The sequence below is a fragment of the Nomascus leucogenys genome, chromosome 4 (genome assembly GCF_006542625.1).
Source record: "Nomascus leucogenys isolate Asia chromosome 4, Asia_NLE_v1, whole genome shotgun sequence".
Classification (NCBI taxonomy): domain Eukaryota; kingdom Metazoa; phylum Chordata; class Mammalia; order Primates; family Hylobatidae; genus Nomascus; species Nomascus leucogenys.
In genome coordinates, this window is record NC_044384.1 from 83,718,234 (window position 1) to 83,736,187 (window position 17,954).

At 56.1% G+C, this 17,954-nt stretch overlaps 2 protein-coding genes across 11 annotated transcripts in view; one reads left to right on the top strand and one right to left on the bottom strand.

Annotated features, from left to right (window-relative positions):
- FLRT1 (fibronectin leucine rich transmembrane protein 1) overlaps positions 1–16,214 on the top strand; it is a 91,320-nt gene extending 75,106 nt beyond the window's left edge. For 3 of the 6 annotated variants that reach the window (XM_030811027.1, XM_030811028.1, XM_030811029.1), the window contains exons 3-4: positions 5,175–8,156; positions 14,424–16,214. In XM_030811027.1, the coding sequence (XP_030666887.1) occupies positions 5,224–7,248 (2,025 nt within the window). In that variant the 5' untranslated portion in view covers positions 5,175–5,223 and the 3' untranslated portion in view covers positions 7,249–8,156; positions 14,424–16,214. The remainder of the gene's footprint in view (positions 1–5,174; positions 8,157–14,423) is intronic. The other 3 variants (XM_030811030.1, XM_030811031.1, XM_030811032.1) reach the window with 3 other exon arrangements.
- Positions 1–17,954, bottom strand: part of MACROD1 (mono-ADP ribosylhydrolase 1) — a 169,782-nt gene that overhangs the window by 112,551 nt on the left and 39,277 nt on the right. The window lies entirely within an intron of this gene.

The window sequence follows — 17,954 nt, forward strand, 5'->3', positions numbered from 1 at the left end:
AAAAAAAAAAGAAATCATACGACCTGAAAGTGGCAGAGGCAGGACTTGAACTCAGGCCTCTCTGTCCTGGAGGTTGGCAGGGGCCAATGACTGATACAGCCAAGAGTAATGCCAAGAATAATGCCCCAGGGCCCCCAGCTAAGCGGAGGAGTCCTGGACACCTACAGCCTGAGCCATCCCACCACTCCCTTCTCCCACCCCTGTGGCCCGCCAAGGATCCGGCTGTCAGTCATGGAGCTGGCAGGTCGTAACTCACACCATGCTGAAGTCTGAGGGATCCATGCAAGGGCGACAAGCGATCCCATAAAAGATGGGTGATTTACCAGGTTTAATTTGATGGCCACATAAACTATGAAACACACAACAAGGGAATAAAAAGGCAACCAGGCACCCAGGCAGTTAAAGACTCCTCTGGTGAGGCATGCTATCTTCCTCCCCCCGCCAAGTCCCGCCCTACTTTCCTGGAGCCAGAGGGCTCAGCCTCAGGCTGGCCTTGGGGATGGGGGCAGCAGGGGAGCCTCTGGCCAAGATGGATGAGGCCTACGGACAGTGGAGCGGAAAGGCCTTGGGTCCCTGCCTCCCAAATGCTTCTTGGTTATCCATCAAGCATCTCTGAAAGGTGCAATTTAGACTCTATTATGATGCTGAAGCCTCTGAAGGCTGAGGACTGTGGCCATGAGCTGAGCGGGTGCTGGGAACAGATGTTCATGCCAGGGAATGCGGTGGCTTGCCTTGGCTTTGGCCTTAACAAGTTTGCCCCCTACTTAGGGCACTGCTCAGAAACAGCTGAGTACAAAGGCCACCTGTATCCCTTATGCCAGGACTCAGCAGCCAACAGACCAGGTGGGGGGTAATCCTCCAGCCAGATGCTGGGGGCCCCCTGGCAGAGGTGCTCCTAGACTCAGACTTGACCCTGGAGACTGAGGCAAGGTGACCCGTGAGCAGGCCTGTGTCCTCCTGTCTCTAGCATTGCCCTGTGCTACCTGTCTGCTCATAAGTGGCTTGAGGCAGGACCTCCGGCTCCATAACCTTCATAGGCCTGGCTTGGTGCAGAAGGGACAGATGTGCAGTGGGAAGTCTGGGCTGGCTGTGACCTTGGCTGGGCCCCTCATGTCTCTGAGTCTCAGGCTGCTGGGCTGTGAAATGAGGGCTGTGGACCTGTGTGTAGGCGGCAACCTCTGCACCCTTGCCTGTGAAGGGGAGTGGGTGAGGTCTGGCCAGAGAGGTCAACCCACTGCCTAGGCTTTTCCTGATCCTCCGGAGGCTGATGTGTCTAGCTCTGCATGCTGACCTGGCCTTCAAGCCCATCCTCTCCCACGATCTGGGCCAGTGTCCTTCCCAGTCCCCGATGTGATGAAAGGTGAGGTGGTCAGATAAGGGCCAGGGCAGCCTGGGATGCCCCGGGCAAAGGAAGCAGGAGGCTCACGGGAGAGTGGGCACCTCCATGAAGGTCTGAGAATGCTCAGCCTGGGCCGCAGGACTGTGTCTGGGCTGGCTAGGGACTCACAGCCCTCAGCGGTGTGGAGTCAAGCACTGGGGTCCTGCAGCCACACAGCCCTGGGGTGGAATCCAGACCCCACCTCCTCCTGCCAGGGGACCATGGACAGGTCTCTGTGCCTCTGTTCCCTCATCTACAGAACGAGTCCATCACAGTTTCTCCTTTGAAATCTTCAGTGAGCATCTGCCACGTGGGAAACACCATGAATAAGATGCACAAATCCCTGCCCTTGTAGAGCGTACCTTCTAGTGGGGAGACAGACAATAAAAACAAAAAAGGGCCAGGCGCGGTGGCTCACACCTGTAATCCCAGCACTTTGAGAGGCCCAGGGAGGTGGATCATGAGGTCTAGAGATCAAGACCATCTTGGCCAACATGGTGAGACCCCCGTCTCTACTAAAAATACAAAAAATTAGCTGGGCACGGTGGTGCGCACCTGTAGTCCCAGCTACTCAGGAGGCTGAAGCAGGAGGATTGCTTGAACCTGGGAGGCAGAGGTTGTAGTGACCCAAGATCACTCCACTGCACTCCCACCTGGTGACAGAGCAAGACTCCATCTCAAAAAACAAAACAAGACAAAACAAAACAAAAAAGACAAAACACGTAGTGTGTTAGTTGGTGGTAAATACTATAGGCAAGCAAGGAACTGAGAGGAGTATCTGGGAGTTATAATTCTCGATAGCGTGCCCAGGAAAGGCCTCACTGGAAGGAGATGCAGGCATGGATCTGGGGATGAGCTGTCCGGGCAGAGAGCATAACACGTGCAAGGGCCCTGGGGATACCGGGGGGTGCCTGGCTGCTGCAGTCAGTGAGAGGGGAATGGAGTGGACAAGGCCAACAGGGGTGCCACATAGGATTGCATAGCGCCTTGGCAGCCACCTTGATGACTGTGGTGGCTGCCTGGGCAGAGACCCTGTAAGTGTGAAGGGAGCGTTTGAGTGTGCAGGGGTGAGTGGCAGAGACATTCACCATGGCAGGGCCCATTCTGTCGTTGGATGGTCACTGATGCAAAGCCAAGCTTGGCCACAGTCCCTGCCCTTGCAGTTTGGTGACATGAAAACACCAGTCACCAAACAGTGTGACCTGCAACCCACAGAGTGCTGCAAGCCTCAAGATTGCCAAGATTCTGGCCTCCTCCCCAGATGGCCTGGGTTCCTCCTACCTGGTTCTCAAGTAGTCTTGAGTAAGTTAAGATCTCTGAGCTTCAGTTTTCTCATCTGTTAAATGGGATTAAGGGCACTGACCTCATGTTTGCTGGGAGGGTTAAATGACTTAAATATTAGGAAAGTTCTTAGCAAAGTCTTTATTATAGTGTGAACTATCATCCATCCCATCAGAATGGAATCTCAAGTGGCTACAACAGGGCCTGGAATATAGTAGATGCTCAATAAAGCTCTGTTGGATGCATGATGGATGGATGGATGGATGGATGGGTGGATGGATGGATGGATGGACAGGTGGATGCATGGATTGATACATGCATGGATGGATGGATGGATAGACAGGTAGATGCACGATGGAAGGATGGTGGACAGATGGATGGATGGATGGACAGGTGCATGCATGAATGGATGGATGGATGATGAATGGACAGGTGGATAGATGGATGGATGAATGGATGGATGGATGGACAAGTCCATGCCTGAATTGATGGATGGATGAATGTACAGGTGGATGGATGGATGGATGGACGGATGGATGGATGGATGGATGGACACGTGGATGCATGGATTGATATACAGATGGATGGATGGATAGATGCATGGTGGATGGATGGATGGATGGATGGATGGATGGACAGGTGCATGCCAGAATGGAGGGATGGATGAATGGACAGGTGGATGGATGGATGGATGGATGGATGGATGGATGGATGGATGCATGGATGCATGGATGGATGGATGGATGGATGGATGGATGGATGGACAGGTGGATGCATGGATTGATACACAGATGGATGGATGGATGGATGGATAGATGGATGGATGGACAGGTGGATACATGGATGGATGGATGGATGGACAGGTGCATGCCTGAATGGATGGATGGATGAATGGACAGGTGGATGCATGGATGGATGGATGAATGGACAGGTGGATGCATGGATGGATGGATGGATGGATGGACAGGTAGATGGATGATAGATGGATGGATGGACAGGTGCATGCCTGAATGGATGGACGGATGAATGGACAGATGGATGGATGGATGGATGGATGGATGGATGGTGGACAGATGGATGAATGGATGGTAGGTGGATGGGAGGGTGGACAGATGGATGGGGAGAGCAGAGGGAAGCTTTATCTGGGGCCTCAGGAAAACCTAGCAGAGGAGGTAACATTTGAGCTGGGTCCTGCAAGAGTGGCTTGCTCGATGGAAAGAAAAAGCAGCTCAGGAACAGAGAAGGACAGAGAAGACAGAAAGTTCGGCCTGGTTGAGAAACAGAGATGTTCAGTCCCTGGGGCATGAAAGTAAGGTCCCTGCTGGCTCAGTGAGCAGGTGCCGGCTCTGCTCTGCACACCAGGGCTGCCCTCCCAGGCTGGGACTTCAGGCTCCGAGAGGCCATCATGTCCCATCATTGAAAAGCCTCCGTGAACCCAGTGTTTTACAGCAGACTTTTGCTGGCTGCATGAAGACACCTTCCTCACTGAGACTGAAAGACAATTTCTCTTTAATTGATTTTTTACCACTATGAACAGTAAAATAATATAAGAAAAATCTATGTTGCAATTTTTCCATTTGTGAAATCCAAAATTACACCTTGCAGCCAATTCCCTCAGAGTACAGATGCGATGCCTCCCTCCTTTTATTTGTCTCATTCCTTTAAATGCAAGAAAACAGACCGCTTTTTTTTTTTTTTTTTTTGAATAGCTGAAAGTTCATGATTTGAGAAAGGGGCAAGGTGTGGGATAATTTCCCACACAGCTCGGAACCCAGGGCCAGGGAGGCACCTCTGATGAAAAGAGATTTCTGTAAATACATGAGAAAGTGATTCTGTTGACACCTCATTCTTCTGTCTGTAGAATGTACGAGTGACAACAGGACATGTTTTAACACCAGACAATGAAGCTCCCTGCTCTCCACTCCTCGCCAATGATGGCACTGACAGCTTCGTTCCCGCAGGTTCTGGCGACGCCCCCCTTTTGAGCTCCTGGGCCTTCCAGAAACAAGCTTTCCTTTTGAACCCTGGGTCCGAGCCAGATAGCAATGCTTGCTCCTCGTGCAGTGCCAGGGAAACAGCAGCTATGAACACGCCCTAAATCCATCCCATCCATATTGACTGGTACCTTTAGCGTTGGCCATAAAGTGGCTTTGTGTGAAGTCTTGAGAGAAGAAACCAAACCTGCCTCATGGCTCTCGCTAAATTAACCTCCCTGAGGCTCCGGATCACATTCCAGGAGGGCCACAGCAGCACAGGTCTCATTAATGGGCAGCCTCTTGGCTCCTGATACGATTTAACGTCAGCCAGATGTTGTTAGAGTCTGACCTTGGCAGGAGCAATCACCTGCGGCATAAACCTGGCACAAAGGCCACTCCTCCAGCTTGACCTCACCCTGCAGGACCGGACTTCGGTCACCCCTTGGTGCAGGCTGGCACGTGGGAGGGAATGCACGATTCACTCCTGGGGTCGCTGTCACCGCCTCCCTCTCACTGCCCCTGTCCTGTGCTCCTTGCAGGTATTCAGGCTGCAGGCCAGGTGGGGCCGGACGCCCCCAGCCATCCACCATGGTGGTGGCACACCCCACTGCCACTGCCACCACCACACCCACTGCCACTGTCACGGCCACCGTCGTGATGACCACAGCCACCATGGACCTGCGGGACTGGCTGTTCCTCTGCTACGGGCTCATCGCCTTCCTGACAGAGGTCATCGACAGCACCACCTGCCCCTCGGTGTGCCGCTGTGACAACGGCTTCATCTACTGCAATGACCGGGGACTCACATCCATCCCCGCGGATATCCCTGACGACGCCACCACCCTCTACCTGCAGAACAACCAGATCAACAATGCCGGCATTCCCCAGGACCTCAAGACCAAGGTCAACGTGCAGGTCATCTACCTATACGAGAATGACCTGGATGAGTTCCCCATCAACCTGCCCCGCTCCCTCCGGGAGCTGCACCTGCAGGACAACAACGTGCGCACCATCGCCAGGGACTCGCTGGCCCGCATCCCGCTGCTGGAGAAGCTGCACCTGGATGACAACTCTGTGTCCACCGTCAGCATTGAGGAGGACGCCTTCGCCGACAGCAAACAGCTCAAACTGCTCTTTCTGAGCCGGAACCACCTGAGCAGCATCCCCTCGGGGCTGCCGCACACGCTGGAGGAGCTGCGGCTGGATGACAACCGCATCTCCACCATCCCGCTGCATGCCTTCAAGGGCCTCAACAGCCTGCGGCGCCTGGTGCTGGATGGTAACCTGCTGGCCAACCAGCGCATCGCTGACGACACCTTCAGCCGCCTACAGAACCTCACGGAGCTCTCGCTGGTGCGCAATTCACTGGCCGCGCCACCCCTCAACCTGCCCAGTGCCCACCTGCAGAAGCTCTACCTGCAGGACAATGCCATCAGCCACATCCCCTACAACACGCTGGCCAAGATGCGTGAGCTGGAGCGGCTGGACCTGTCCAACAACAACCTGACCACGCTGCCCCGTGGCCTGTTCGACGACCTGGGGAACCTGGCCCAGCTGCTGCTCAGGAACAACCCCTGGTTCTGCGGCTGCAACCTCATGTGGCTGCGGGACTGGGTGAAGGCACGGGCAGCCGTGGTCAACGTGCGGGGCCTCATGTGCCAGGGCCCTGAGAAGGTCCGGGGCATGGCCATCAAGGACATTACCAGCGAGATGGATGAGTGTTTTGAGACGGGGTCACAGGGCGGCATGGCCAACGCGGCCACCAAGACCACGGCCAGCAACCACGCCTCCGCCACCACGCCCCAGGGTTCCCTGTTTACCCTCAAGGCCAAAAGGCCAGGGCTGCGCCTCCCTGACTCCAACATTGACTACCCCATGGCCACAGGTGATGGCGCCAAGACCCTGGCCATCCACGTGAAGGCCCTGACGGCAGACTCCATCCACATCACGTGGAAGGCCACGCTCCCCGCCTCCTCTTTCCGGCTCAGTTGGCTGCGCCTGGGCCACAGCCCGGCTGTGGGCTCTATCACGGAGACCTTGGTGCAGGGGGACAAGACAGAGTACCTGCTGACGGCCCTGGAGCCCAAGTCCACCTACATCATCTGCATGGTCACCATGGAGACCGGCAATGCCTACGTAGCTGATGAGACACCCGTGTGTGCCAAGGCAGAGACGGCCGACAGCTACGGCCCTACCACCACGCTCAACCAGGAGCAGAACGCCGGCCCCATGGTGAGCCTGCCCCTGGCCGGCATCATTGGCGGGGCCGTGGCTCTGGTCTTCCTCTTCCTGGTCCTGGGGGCCATCTGTTGGTACGTGCACCAGGCTGGCGAGCTGCTGACCCGGGAGAGGGCCTACAACCGGGGCAGCAGGAAAAAGGATGACTATATGGAGTCAGGGACCAAGAAGGACAACTCCATCCTGGAAATCCGTGGCCCCGGGCTGCAGATGCTGCCCATCAACCCGTACCGCGCCAAAGATGAGTACGTGGTCCACACCATCTTCCCCTCCAACGGCAGCAGCCTCTGCAAGGCCACACACACCATTGGCTACGGCACCACGCGGGGCTACCGGGATGGTGGCATCCCCGACATAGACTACTCCTACACATGATGCCTGCCCACCCGGGCTGCCCCGCCTCAGCCCCAGCTGCCCTGGCATGGCCACGTGGCTTTGCTCAGCCTGCTGCAATCCGAGAGAGCAAGGAAGAGAAATTCCACGGGTGACTTCCCCCGCAGAAAGCAAAGTTTGGGGAGGGCTGACGATTTTGTAGAACACAACAGTGACAATTTTTTTAAAAAGAATAGAAGGCAGAAGGGGGAATTCGACATTGTTGAAGACATAATTTATACTGAGTTATGCCAGTTGGGGAGGGAAAGACTAAAAATAATATCACAGGAAGGGCTGGGTTGGGTTTTGTTTTGCTTTTTTTCCCCCTGAACTGGAAGGATACTACCTGTACAACATCTGTGGACACCTCATGCTCTGTTCAGGGCCATCACAAAGGAACTGCCAGGGAGAAGCAGCCGGCTCTCAAAGCTCCCACGCAGCTCTCCCACCGCTGGCCACTCGCTGGCAACGCGATGGAAGGTTTTCAGGCTCCTCACAAAGGAGAGAGGGAAGAAAAGATCTTTTGCCCTGGAGATATGGTCCTGAAATCTCTCCCCTGGCTCATTCCATACCATTTCCCTTGCAGATTTGCAGAAACATGGCGTCTTTCACTGCATTCTTTGAACAATCATGTAGTCGATTAAAAAAAAAACAACAAACTTTTTTTTCCTAGGCTGAAGCCCTCTTCAGTTCCATGCAACATGCTCCGTAGAAGCCCCGGCGGAAGCCGTAGCTTTCCCTGCCACCTGGAGGTGCATCTGTCTGCCTGTCTATCCCTGTCGCGGTGTCTCTAAGTACAGATGGGTAGATAGAGCCACATGCACGGTCCTTACCATTCTTCTTGGGTCAGTTCTTACCATTTCCTGAACAATAGAATTGCGAAAGTGTTGCTTTCTCCTAGAAATCCTTGAGTAAGTAGACGATGTGTTGGGGATGGGAGTGAGGTGGGGGAGGAGACTTGGTCTCCGGGGGCTACTGCTGTTCCTAAAGGCTGAGGTGTGTATGTCTCAGACGGGTGGCTTAGGGAGGTGTCGCAGCTGGGGCTGCCAGTCCCATCCTAGCTCAGCTTGGCCAGCGCTGGGCTGCTCTCCTTTCTGATATAGATAAAAGCTTTATTTGATTCCAGTGTCCTCGTCTCCCTCCCCCACCACGTGCAATCACCTTAACAGCTACTTTCTGAGCATTTACCATGTGCTGAATGTTCCCTCCTAGGATGGGTAATTAGCGCAGGGATTTTTTTTTTTAAATATCAGCTGATTAGACCTATTGGTTTCCATGGCTGCTCAAACAAAGCCCAGAAAAAGAAAAATTCTCGGAAAAACCCTGGGTGATGGCAGTCCCTCCCTGAAAGTAGAAAACTCAGCTGGGCCCACCCCTGGGACTCTTTCTTTAGAGGGAGAGACCAGATCTCTTTCTAAAAATGCCAGCCTCCGAAAGGGCCCTGACTGGGGCCCTCAGAAGAGCTAAGATTTTATTTCCTCACTCTGGAATCCATGTCGCTATCATTCATTTATCAACTGACAGTGCAGTGTGGTGAGCCATGAGATTAAAACGATGATGAAATAATGACAGCGAATTGGAGAGGGGGGAAGAGCGGAGCCTGGGGTTCCGACGTGCCTGCGTCCCAGTAGTCGGGGAGCCCGGGTCACCATCTGTCATTGTGCCGCTTGTTCTGCGCCAAGGAAAAGGAACGTCAAAGAGGAGATGCTGGTCCGAGGGCAGGAGGATGAGAGGGCTGGGAGCGCCTGGTGGTGCTGTTTTCAAACGGCCTCCGCCGCCGTGCGAAAAGCAAAGGCAGAAGCAGCAGCGGGGCAGGGGTTACGTTAAAAGGCCCGACCGGCGCCTTCAGTGAGGAGATGGGGCTGAAAGGAGCGGACACGACAGCCACGTGGAAAGTAGAAAAATGGGCGCAGGCTCCCAGCGCGGCCTGGGGGGGCTAGCCCACAAAATAGGTCCACTCCCCAGCCCTGGGGAACAGCTGAGCAGCATGGGCACGTTTCACTCGAAACTAGACGTGTTTTTCCTTTTCCTGCCTGAATCATTTTCTCACACAATAAGGTCAAGAGAGAAATCTCCCCAGGCCTTAATGTCAGGTCTGTATAAAAGTCAGCCCCAGGCCGGGCGTGGTGGCTCACGCCTGTAATCCCAGCACTTTGGGAGGCTGAGGCAGGCGGATTTTCTGAGGTCAGGAGTTTGAGACCAGCCTGGTCAACATGGTGAAAGCCCATCTCTCTAAAAATGCAAAAATTAGCCAGGCATGGTGGCAGGCGCCTGTTACCCGGCTACTCGGGAGGCTGAGGCAGGAGAATCGCTTGAACCACGGAGGCAGAGGCTGCAGTGAGCCGAGATTTCGCCACTGCATTCCAGCCTGGGCAAAGAGTGAGATTCCATCTCAAAAAAAAAACAAGTAGGTCCTCCCAGTGGACCATGGACCTCCCAGCCCCGAGATGAGCAGAAGGGCCCACCTGGGATGTCTGGGAGGAGAGTGTGCCCGAGGTGTGCCATGGTGGCACAGGGGACAGAAGTCCCAGGTCTCTGCTGATTCTAAAATGAGACCCCCCCTCCCTGAAGGGCACCACTCTGATCACTGTCTTCCCCCAAGTCCCGCCCATCTGCAACACAGTGCTGCCAGCACACTGTCCCCACCTCACCTGGGTCCCCCTGTCTCCTCTCCCCACCCTAGACAGGTCAGTTCATGCCCTTAGTGGCTAGGAAGGCATCTGGGGACAGCAGGTGGCCTGGACCGTGAGAGCTGCTTGGGAAGGTCCTGCTTGGCTGGGGCAGGAGCGCGGGGGACTTAGTGCTAGAGAGCAGGCAGAGCTCGGAGCCAGCCTGTGCCCAGCCACGCCCTCCGAGACAAGGCCTAGGTGATGAGCTTTCCTCCCCCCCATTGCACAGAGCAGGCCCAGGCAGGCAGGACCCCTGGCAGCTGCCCAGAAGAGCTCCTTGGGCCCCAGGACCACGCGAGTCTCCTGCTCCTGGTTCTTGCACTAACTGGGCGAGGGCGGGACTCGGCCCCTCTTACCAGACCCTGCCTGCCTCATCGTGGGGATCACCCGCCCCCTGGAGTTCTAAGTGTGGATGAAGGTGGATGCTCCACCCAGTCAGGGCCCTGGGACCTAGCTCTAGAGCTGACTTTCTCATCTTTTCTGCTCCTTAGCTATCCTGACACCTTCCCAGGGTCCTTTCTGGGCTTTCCCAGAGGAAGCCCCCAAATATCTGCTGTGTCACAGCCCCCTCAGCCAGGGAGGGGCCAGAAGCTAGGTCCATTCTGAAACCCTATCCCCTCTTGGCCCAGCTCCTCCCAGCTGGTCTCATACCACAAGATAGGAGATGTTTCAGGACACCCAGCCTCCCCTACGCCTCAGACATGTGTGAGGACGCAAGGCCTGGGATGCCAACTCCGGGCCTGTCTAAATTCTCCCGGGCTCCCGTGCACAGCCGACATTTCCAAGGGAACGTCCATGGCCGGGCTGACCCTCACAGCCTCTAAGTAGCCAGAACAACCTCAGCAGCCTCAGCACTGATGAGTACATTTTGTGGCATTTAAGGCAGGTTTAAAGTTAAAGATAAAAAAAGCCCACGACACTTCTTTGGTTAAGTGGTTTACCCTTCGTGGTAATTAGATGTAGTGATTGGAATCTCTTTTCTATTACATGGCAATTTTCCTTTAAATTTCCCCTAAAAAAAAAAAAAAGGAAAGGAAAGAAAAGGCAAGGAAGGAGAGAGAGAAGGCACCAGCAGGCCGGGAATCATTTGCATTTTGCGAATGAGGCCTCTTGTAAGCTCAGCTCAGGCGTGGGGCCCAACGTATGGAATGCTTAAGAGATTACTAAAAATAAAATCTATTAATTAGTCATACTCAATTCCGCAGACATGATGTGCATCAAAAGCTCGTTTTCTTCCCTTTTCTCCTTCCCCCTCCCCACAGCCTCCCGCCACAGCCTCCATCTTCTCTAAATAGGCTGGGGATTGCTCCACACTAACATGGTGCATGCAGCAGCCGGGGCTTCCCTGACCCAGGGCCAGGATGCAGGTCCGGAGCCAAGAGCAGGGGCATTGCACCTTCCTGGCTCTGGGTGACGCTGGCAGGGGAGGGGACAGCACCTGGGAAGATGGCAGCAGCTAGGAGGGGCCCAACCTGACTCTCCCAAAGCCCAAAGCCCACACCTGCAGTGTGCCTCTTCTCCCTCCCTCTACACAGGCACCGGGTCTCCTCCTTCCCCGGGGGTCTGGGAAACCCTCCCTCTGAGCCCAGCCCCGCCCTGTCCTAACAAAGCCTGGCAGAGAGCTGGGGAGGGGGTCGGGGAGATGTTTCTCGAGCGGTGCAGGGAAAGAGGGTTTGGTGAGAATATGGCCTCTGTTTCCCCTTCTGTAAAGTGGGGGGTGTGCTAGGGAGGGGTCCAGCGTCACTCAGGAAACTAGCGCTCCAGAGGCCAAGTGGGGGCCTCTCTTCGCTGCTGGTGCTGAAAGGTTCTAGCTGGCCCAAGTCAGGTGAGGGATCCCTGAAGGGTTGGAGGGGCTTGTCAGGGCCTGAGCGGAGGACAGGCCGGGACCCAAGGCTGCCTCCGAACCTGTGCCTCCCTCCTTCACCTCCGGCCCTAGAGCCAAGGAGCCAGGAGAGGAGGAGAAAGAGCAGACCCTCCCCCTTGAAAATGGCAGCTTGAGTCCCAAAGCCAGCCCACTTCAGAAACCTGCTTCCTGCTGAACGTGCCAGAGAGGAGGCTGGGGCTTCTGAGCCTCGCACTTATGAAAAATACAACAAGGAGAATTGGATGCGGCAGAAAGGGAGCAAAGAGGCGGGGAGGGCAATGGGGAGAGCGGGGGCAGTGCTGGCAGGAGGGGCCGGGCGCAGGGACCTGTGCCCCCAAGGGCCAGACCCTGCTCTCAGGGCCAGGACGCCGCCAGGGTCAGTGGCGGCGTCCACGTGCCTCCTCATACTCGATCGGCACAGGTGATGGCCGCTGCTGCCTGCCCCTGGATGGGCGCCAGGGTGAGCACTCACAAGCGATTCGCAGCCGTGCATCGGCCTTCCCGAGTGCAGAGAGGAGGCATTTTTTTTTTCTTAAGGAGGGATAAAAAGGCTCAAAAATGCAAATCGTTACCGTTTACAACCAAGCGAGTCTGCTAAATTGATTAGGAGAGATTAAACTCCTTGGAGGTGAAGGGAAAGGGGGATTTTTCATGGTTTATGAACCTGCCCCAAGTGGCTATCTGCACAGCAGGGACTTTCTGGGCCTCGATGGGTGGGGTGGGGGGGTGGGGGTGCAAGGTGGGGGCACCTGCCCTGGCTTGGCTCCCTGGGGAGCCAGGCTCTCTGAAGACAACACCAAATGGGCCAGAGCACTCAGGCTTGAGGCTCCAGTACTGCCCTAGGGGAAGGGGCTCAGGCCTCTGGGACAAGTGGCCCATCCAGTCCTTAGAGAGTAGGACTCTAGAGCCGTGGGCTTTTCTGCTTCCTTTGTTCTGGGTGGGTCTGTCTCCAATCCACTCCTTGTGGCCAGTAAAAGGGGAGTGGGTAAAGGGAAAACTGAAGGTCAGGGAAGAGAAAATCTAGCCCAGCAAAGGAAGCAGGCAGTGAGCTCTCCATCACTGGGAGCATTCAAGCACTAGATGGGGACGTGGCAGATATTTTCCTCCCAAGGTCTGGTGCTTTGACTAGAAGATCCTGGTTCCCACCCTTGCTTTCTCATCCCCCAGGACACTGAAAGGGAGCAGATATCAAGAGAAGTTCACCATGTTGCTCAAAGTCACTGGTGTCCCCTGAAAACCCCAAGCCAGGGCAGTCCCACCCCACCAAAGAGCCGCTTGTGCCAGCAAAGAGGCTGCAAAATACCCATCCGCAGTGTCCAAGAGGCACCAAGAAAGTACAGATATGTGCCACCCCCTTTCCAGAGTCTAAACTCAGCACCTGTGGCTCGCCGGAGGGGCTGACAGAGAGCGCCTCCCGGGCCCTGCAGCTCCGAAGCCCAGGCTGCGTCCTGGGCCTGTCTCTTAAGCCAGGGCCACCCCACGTGCAGTCCAACACGCTCATGCTGCCGCTGCTGCCACTGTATCCATCCATCCATCACCACCGGTGGACGGCGCCTGGGGCACTTTTCACTCTGTGGTTTTAAGCATTTACTGTTTCTTTTGAAATGTTCCAACTAGGTGCCTGAAATGCCCATATTTGCTTCTTTTTAAAAACTCACAGAAAGATTCTTTTTGCTCTCCATCCCCTCCCTTTGCTCTTCCCCCTCCCTCAGCATTTTTAATCTGTGGGTTTTCCCTGGTTTTGGAAATTCCAAAAGGGGGGTTCAGGCCCCCTTTCTCACCATAACAGATTTGCAGGTGTGCCTGGAGACCCCCGAAGCCACAGAGCAAAGTCTGGTCTTTTTCTTTTTTTTTTTAGACGGAGTTTTGCTCTTGTTGCCCAGGCTGGAGTGCAAAGGTGCAATCTCGGCTTACCGCAACCCCCGCCTCCCGGGTTCAAGTGATTCTCCTGCCTCAGCCTCCTGAGTAGCTAGGATTACAGGCGTGCACCACCACGCCCGGCTAATTTTGCATTTTTAGTAGAGATGGGGTTTCTCCATGTGGATCAGACTGGTATTGAACTCCCAGCCTCAGGTGATCCGCCCACCTTGGCCTCCCAAAGTGCTGGGATTACAGGCATGAGCCACCGCGTCTGGCCAAAGCCTCATCTTTTCTCCACATCTCCCCCAGAGACCCCTGCTTGGGACAGCTCCTGCTTCTGGTACCCACTGGAGACCCTGGCCAGGGCCTGGCTCTTTGAGACCATTGTCACTGTCCCCTCCCACCCCTTGTCACTGAAATGCCCGGCCTGTGCCAGGAGAGAGTGTGGGTGTGCTGAGGGCATAGGGCAACCTGTGGGTGGGATGACTGCCCCACGTCCTAACAAAGCCAGCCCCCAAAGCACTGTGGCCATCTGAGCAGGCACAGTGCCCTGGCCCCCCCGCCTCCCTACACCTGAAAGCCCAAAGCCTAAGACCAGAGAGTCCTCAAAGGAAGGTCTTTGCTTCCACCAGCCCTAAATCTCATCATGGTAGATGGTCAGAGTGAGCGCCTTGCCCTTCCCAGGGTCACTGGGGCCCAGCACAGTGCCTGGCGCACAGGGGTACTCAATCCTTTCTCTGCCACCAACGGAACGAGGCCGCCTCCTCCTCTCACTTCCTCCCCAGTTGCCATCTGCCCACTCAGTGAGGATGGCCCAGGCACGAGTGTTGGCAACAAACGGGCTTCTCTCGTCCTGCACCTGCCCTGCCAGCAGCTGGCACAGAGTGGGGCTCATCTCGGCAGCTTTACCTCTCGGAAGCACCTCGCTCCACCCTGCCTTGGATCCACGTGTCGCCAGCTGTGAGCCAGATGGAGAAATGTAGCCACTCTGAGAGATCCGGTGGCTGCCCCAACCTGCGTCAGTGACTCAGTTTCCCTTCTCCAAGACTTGCCTTGAGTGGATGACAAGGGGGACAGACTTGGGGGAGGGCCCCACAGAGGCGCTGCAAGAAATCCAGATCCCAGGCGACACCTGCTGCCTTGCCTGCCGCCCCCGCAGAATCCCTGCACCCGGAGCCACCCACCTGGAGGAACTCATCCGGCTTCCTCTGTAGACGGGAAAAAACAAACGCACCACAAACCGACAATCAAAGCCATGGCGGATGCGGGGCCGCCAGCGGTTCATCTCCCTGGAGCCAGGCGGCTCCAGGCCTCTCTCACCTTTCTTGTATGGAACGCAGGCTTGCAATGTTCTGAGCCCACCTGTCCTCGGGCTAGTCCCATTTTCAAAAGTTCTGAGTACGCAGGTGAGAAGACACCCCCACAAAACCCCAAAACTAGCCTTAGACTGTTTTTCCCCAACACAACGCACTTCCACACCGCCAGCAGCCCACCTGGGTACCCAAAGCAAGCCACCAGGGGGTTCCGAGGACCCTGCCTGGTGCCTTCCAGCTCATAAGGAGAGGCTGAGAGCCATGGGGAGGAAGCCACATGGCGCAGCGTTCGGGGCTTGTCATCCAAGAGTGAGAGAAGTGTGGAGAGAGGTGACGGAGGGTGGAGTGGGTGTGTGGCGTCGAAATAGGCTAGCCAGAGAGAGGGGTGCTTGTGGGATTCTGTGGCTGGAGCCAGGAGGTAAGTGTGAACAGGGAGGCCAAAGATGAAAGTTATCTAAAAGAGCCCGTACCCCCTATAAACACGGCAGAGGAATGTCTTAAGAGCCACCAACAGTAATTTCCTTTCCGGATGTTAACAGGTTATTTGTATCTCATGTGGCGTTGTAAAGCATTCTGGAGTGGCACACAGCATCATCCCCTTCCCGGTGGTCTGAAGAGGAGGAGGAGACCAGGGAGGGGTCCTCGGCCAGCCCCTAGCGAATGAGGTGGGTCCTTCTGCTCCACAGAAGGCAAGAAGCCCGCCAGCTAACCGCCCGGGTCAAGGGGAGCAGGCCTGATCTCTCCCAAGCCTGTGACCGAGGTCCCGTCTGGTGTCCAAGGGGCCCCTGTGCCGGTACCCCCACTTCCCATGCCCCCCAGCCTCCCTCACCTCCAGAATCAGCCACCCGGGTGCAGCACTGTCTCCTTTCTTTTTCTTGGAAGTGGTCTCAGGGGCCTGAGTGACGGGCCCGACCATCCCCACTACCGCCCGCTGCCATGCGACCAGATGGCTGACCTGGCCCGGCTTCGCGGGGCCCAGACCAGCTTGGCCTCATGCCCACCTGCCTCGCTCCCAACCTCACCACCAGGCAAGGGTTTCCAGAAAACCGAGACACACAAACACCCACCACCACGACAACAACACAAACCAAAGTGCACTGCGAACCGCCCTTTGGCCTCCTTCTTGTAGGTGCCTTGAAACTTCAATGTTGAGATGAATGTGATTAACTACTTGGTCCTATTTTCTGTTTGTCTGTTTTCATAGAAAATGTCCAAGTCCACTTGCCTTGTTCTTTCTTGAAATAAATAGAAAGATTTAACTTTTACGGTCATCTCTGCTGCTGACTCTCGGCTTGGCAACCCATTGGGCCAGGGGCCAGGTGTCCGGGGCACACGTGGTCTCAGCGACCCACCCCCTCCCCGGGCCTTGCCCTCGAGGCTCAGCCCACCCCCTCCCCGGGCCTTGCCCCTGAGGCTCAGCCCACCCCCTCCCCGGGCCTTACCCCGAGGGTCAGCTCACCCCCTCCCCAGGCCTTGCCCCCGAGGGTCAGCTCTGTTCTTGGGGTGCCCTGGCTCAGAGGCGGTGGCCGGGCAGGATGGAGACTGTTCCCTTGGGCACCGTCCCAACCAAAATGATTCCGCTGCAGGAAGAAGGGCCCTCTGTCCCCACCCACAGGCCCCAGAGGTCTACTGACACCTGAGTCACCACGAGGGGCCCCACAGCTGAACGCAGACTCCGACAGGGTCTCTACATGGAGAAGTGTGTCAGCAGGAGCTGTGGGTTATCCTGGAAGAGGCTCCAGCAACCAAGTGGCTCCGGGATAAAAGTGGGACTGTCCGGGAGTTTGGGGACATGAGCTTATGCCACGACCCAAGACGTCCCCCATCCCCTAGATGTGCCCATTAGACTCACAGCTCTGGAGCCTCATCTGCCTCTCTCACACCCCAAAGGGAGGGGGACAGGAAGGAACAAAATTTCCATGAGAACAATAGCAGTTTCTGCTAAATTTAACATAAAACAAGAACTCATTACTTCTGCCTGAGATCTGATTTCATGTCTGGATACAGTTAAGGGGTTTTTCCTCATATTCCAAGGAAGCAAAGTTAATTCTCGGTGGCAGGTGGCCCTGGGTGGGGTGACGCGGGCTCCAAAGGTGCTCTCTGCCCCACTCTCCTCCATCCTCACCTCCTGTCCTGCCGGGGCAGGAGCAGCCCAAGAGAGACCACTCTAAGGTGTGGCACACAGTGTGACCACCCAGGAAAGGACCCAGGCTGTTCTTCCAACTTCTCCCTCAGACCCAGCGCACAGTGGGTGCCTAGGAGGGGTGCCCACTCCCTCACCTGAGACCCATTCTCTGGAGCTGCCGAGGGCTCTTTCTGGAACACAGTCAGCCAGCCAGGAGATATTGACTGAGGGCCTACTATTCGCTGGGGCTGGTGTATTCCTGCCTCATGGAGGAGTGGGGAGGAATCTCCGTGGCTGAGTTGGGGCCTAGCCTGGGTGGGGCTGGGGAGGCTCTCTGGGGAACCAGGTTTCCACAGAGGACGTTTCCATGGATGAGGAGGACTAGGAGGCAATGGGGAAGGCCTGGCACACCGCCCACCTGAGGTAGACAGGAGGGCAGGTCCACTTCTGCGCCCCACTCAGGAAGGCCCTGTGTCCCCCCATATCCCCGTTGCCCCCCTCAGACTCCAGCCGCAGTGCAGTCCCACCCTCTGCCCACCACCCCCGACGCCCCCCAGGCCCGGTGTGGCTCAGACTCCAGGTCTATGCTGCGCTAGTTTCCCGCGCCTCTGCTGGCCTTTCTTACTCGCACAGGTGACCCCTTCCAGCGCCTTGCTTGGCTGGGCCCAGACTGGCAGGTCTTGCCCCCCACACCTCCAGATCCCCAGAGGGTCTGGCACCAGGAGGCCCCATAAACAGGAATGAAGAGTGAGTCAATAAACAGTAAATCAATCAGCCAATCACTCCATGGATCCATGTGAGTACAAGGAGGATGATTCTCCAAGCATAACAGCCCTTGCCAACCCCAGTGAACCCACCCTTCCCCCAGGAAGTCCTGC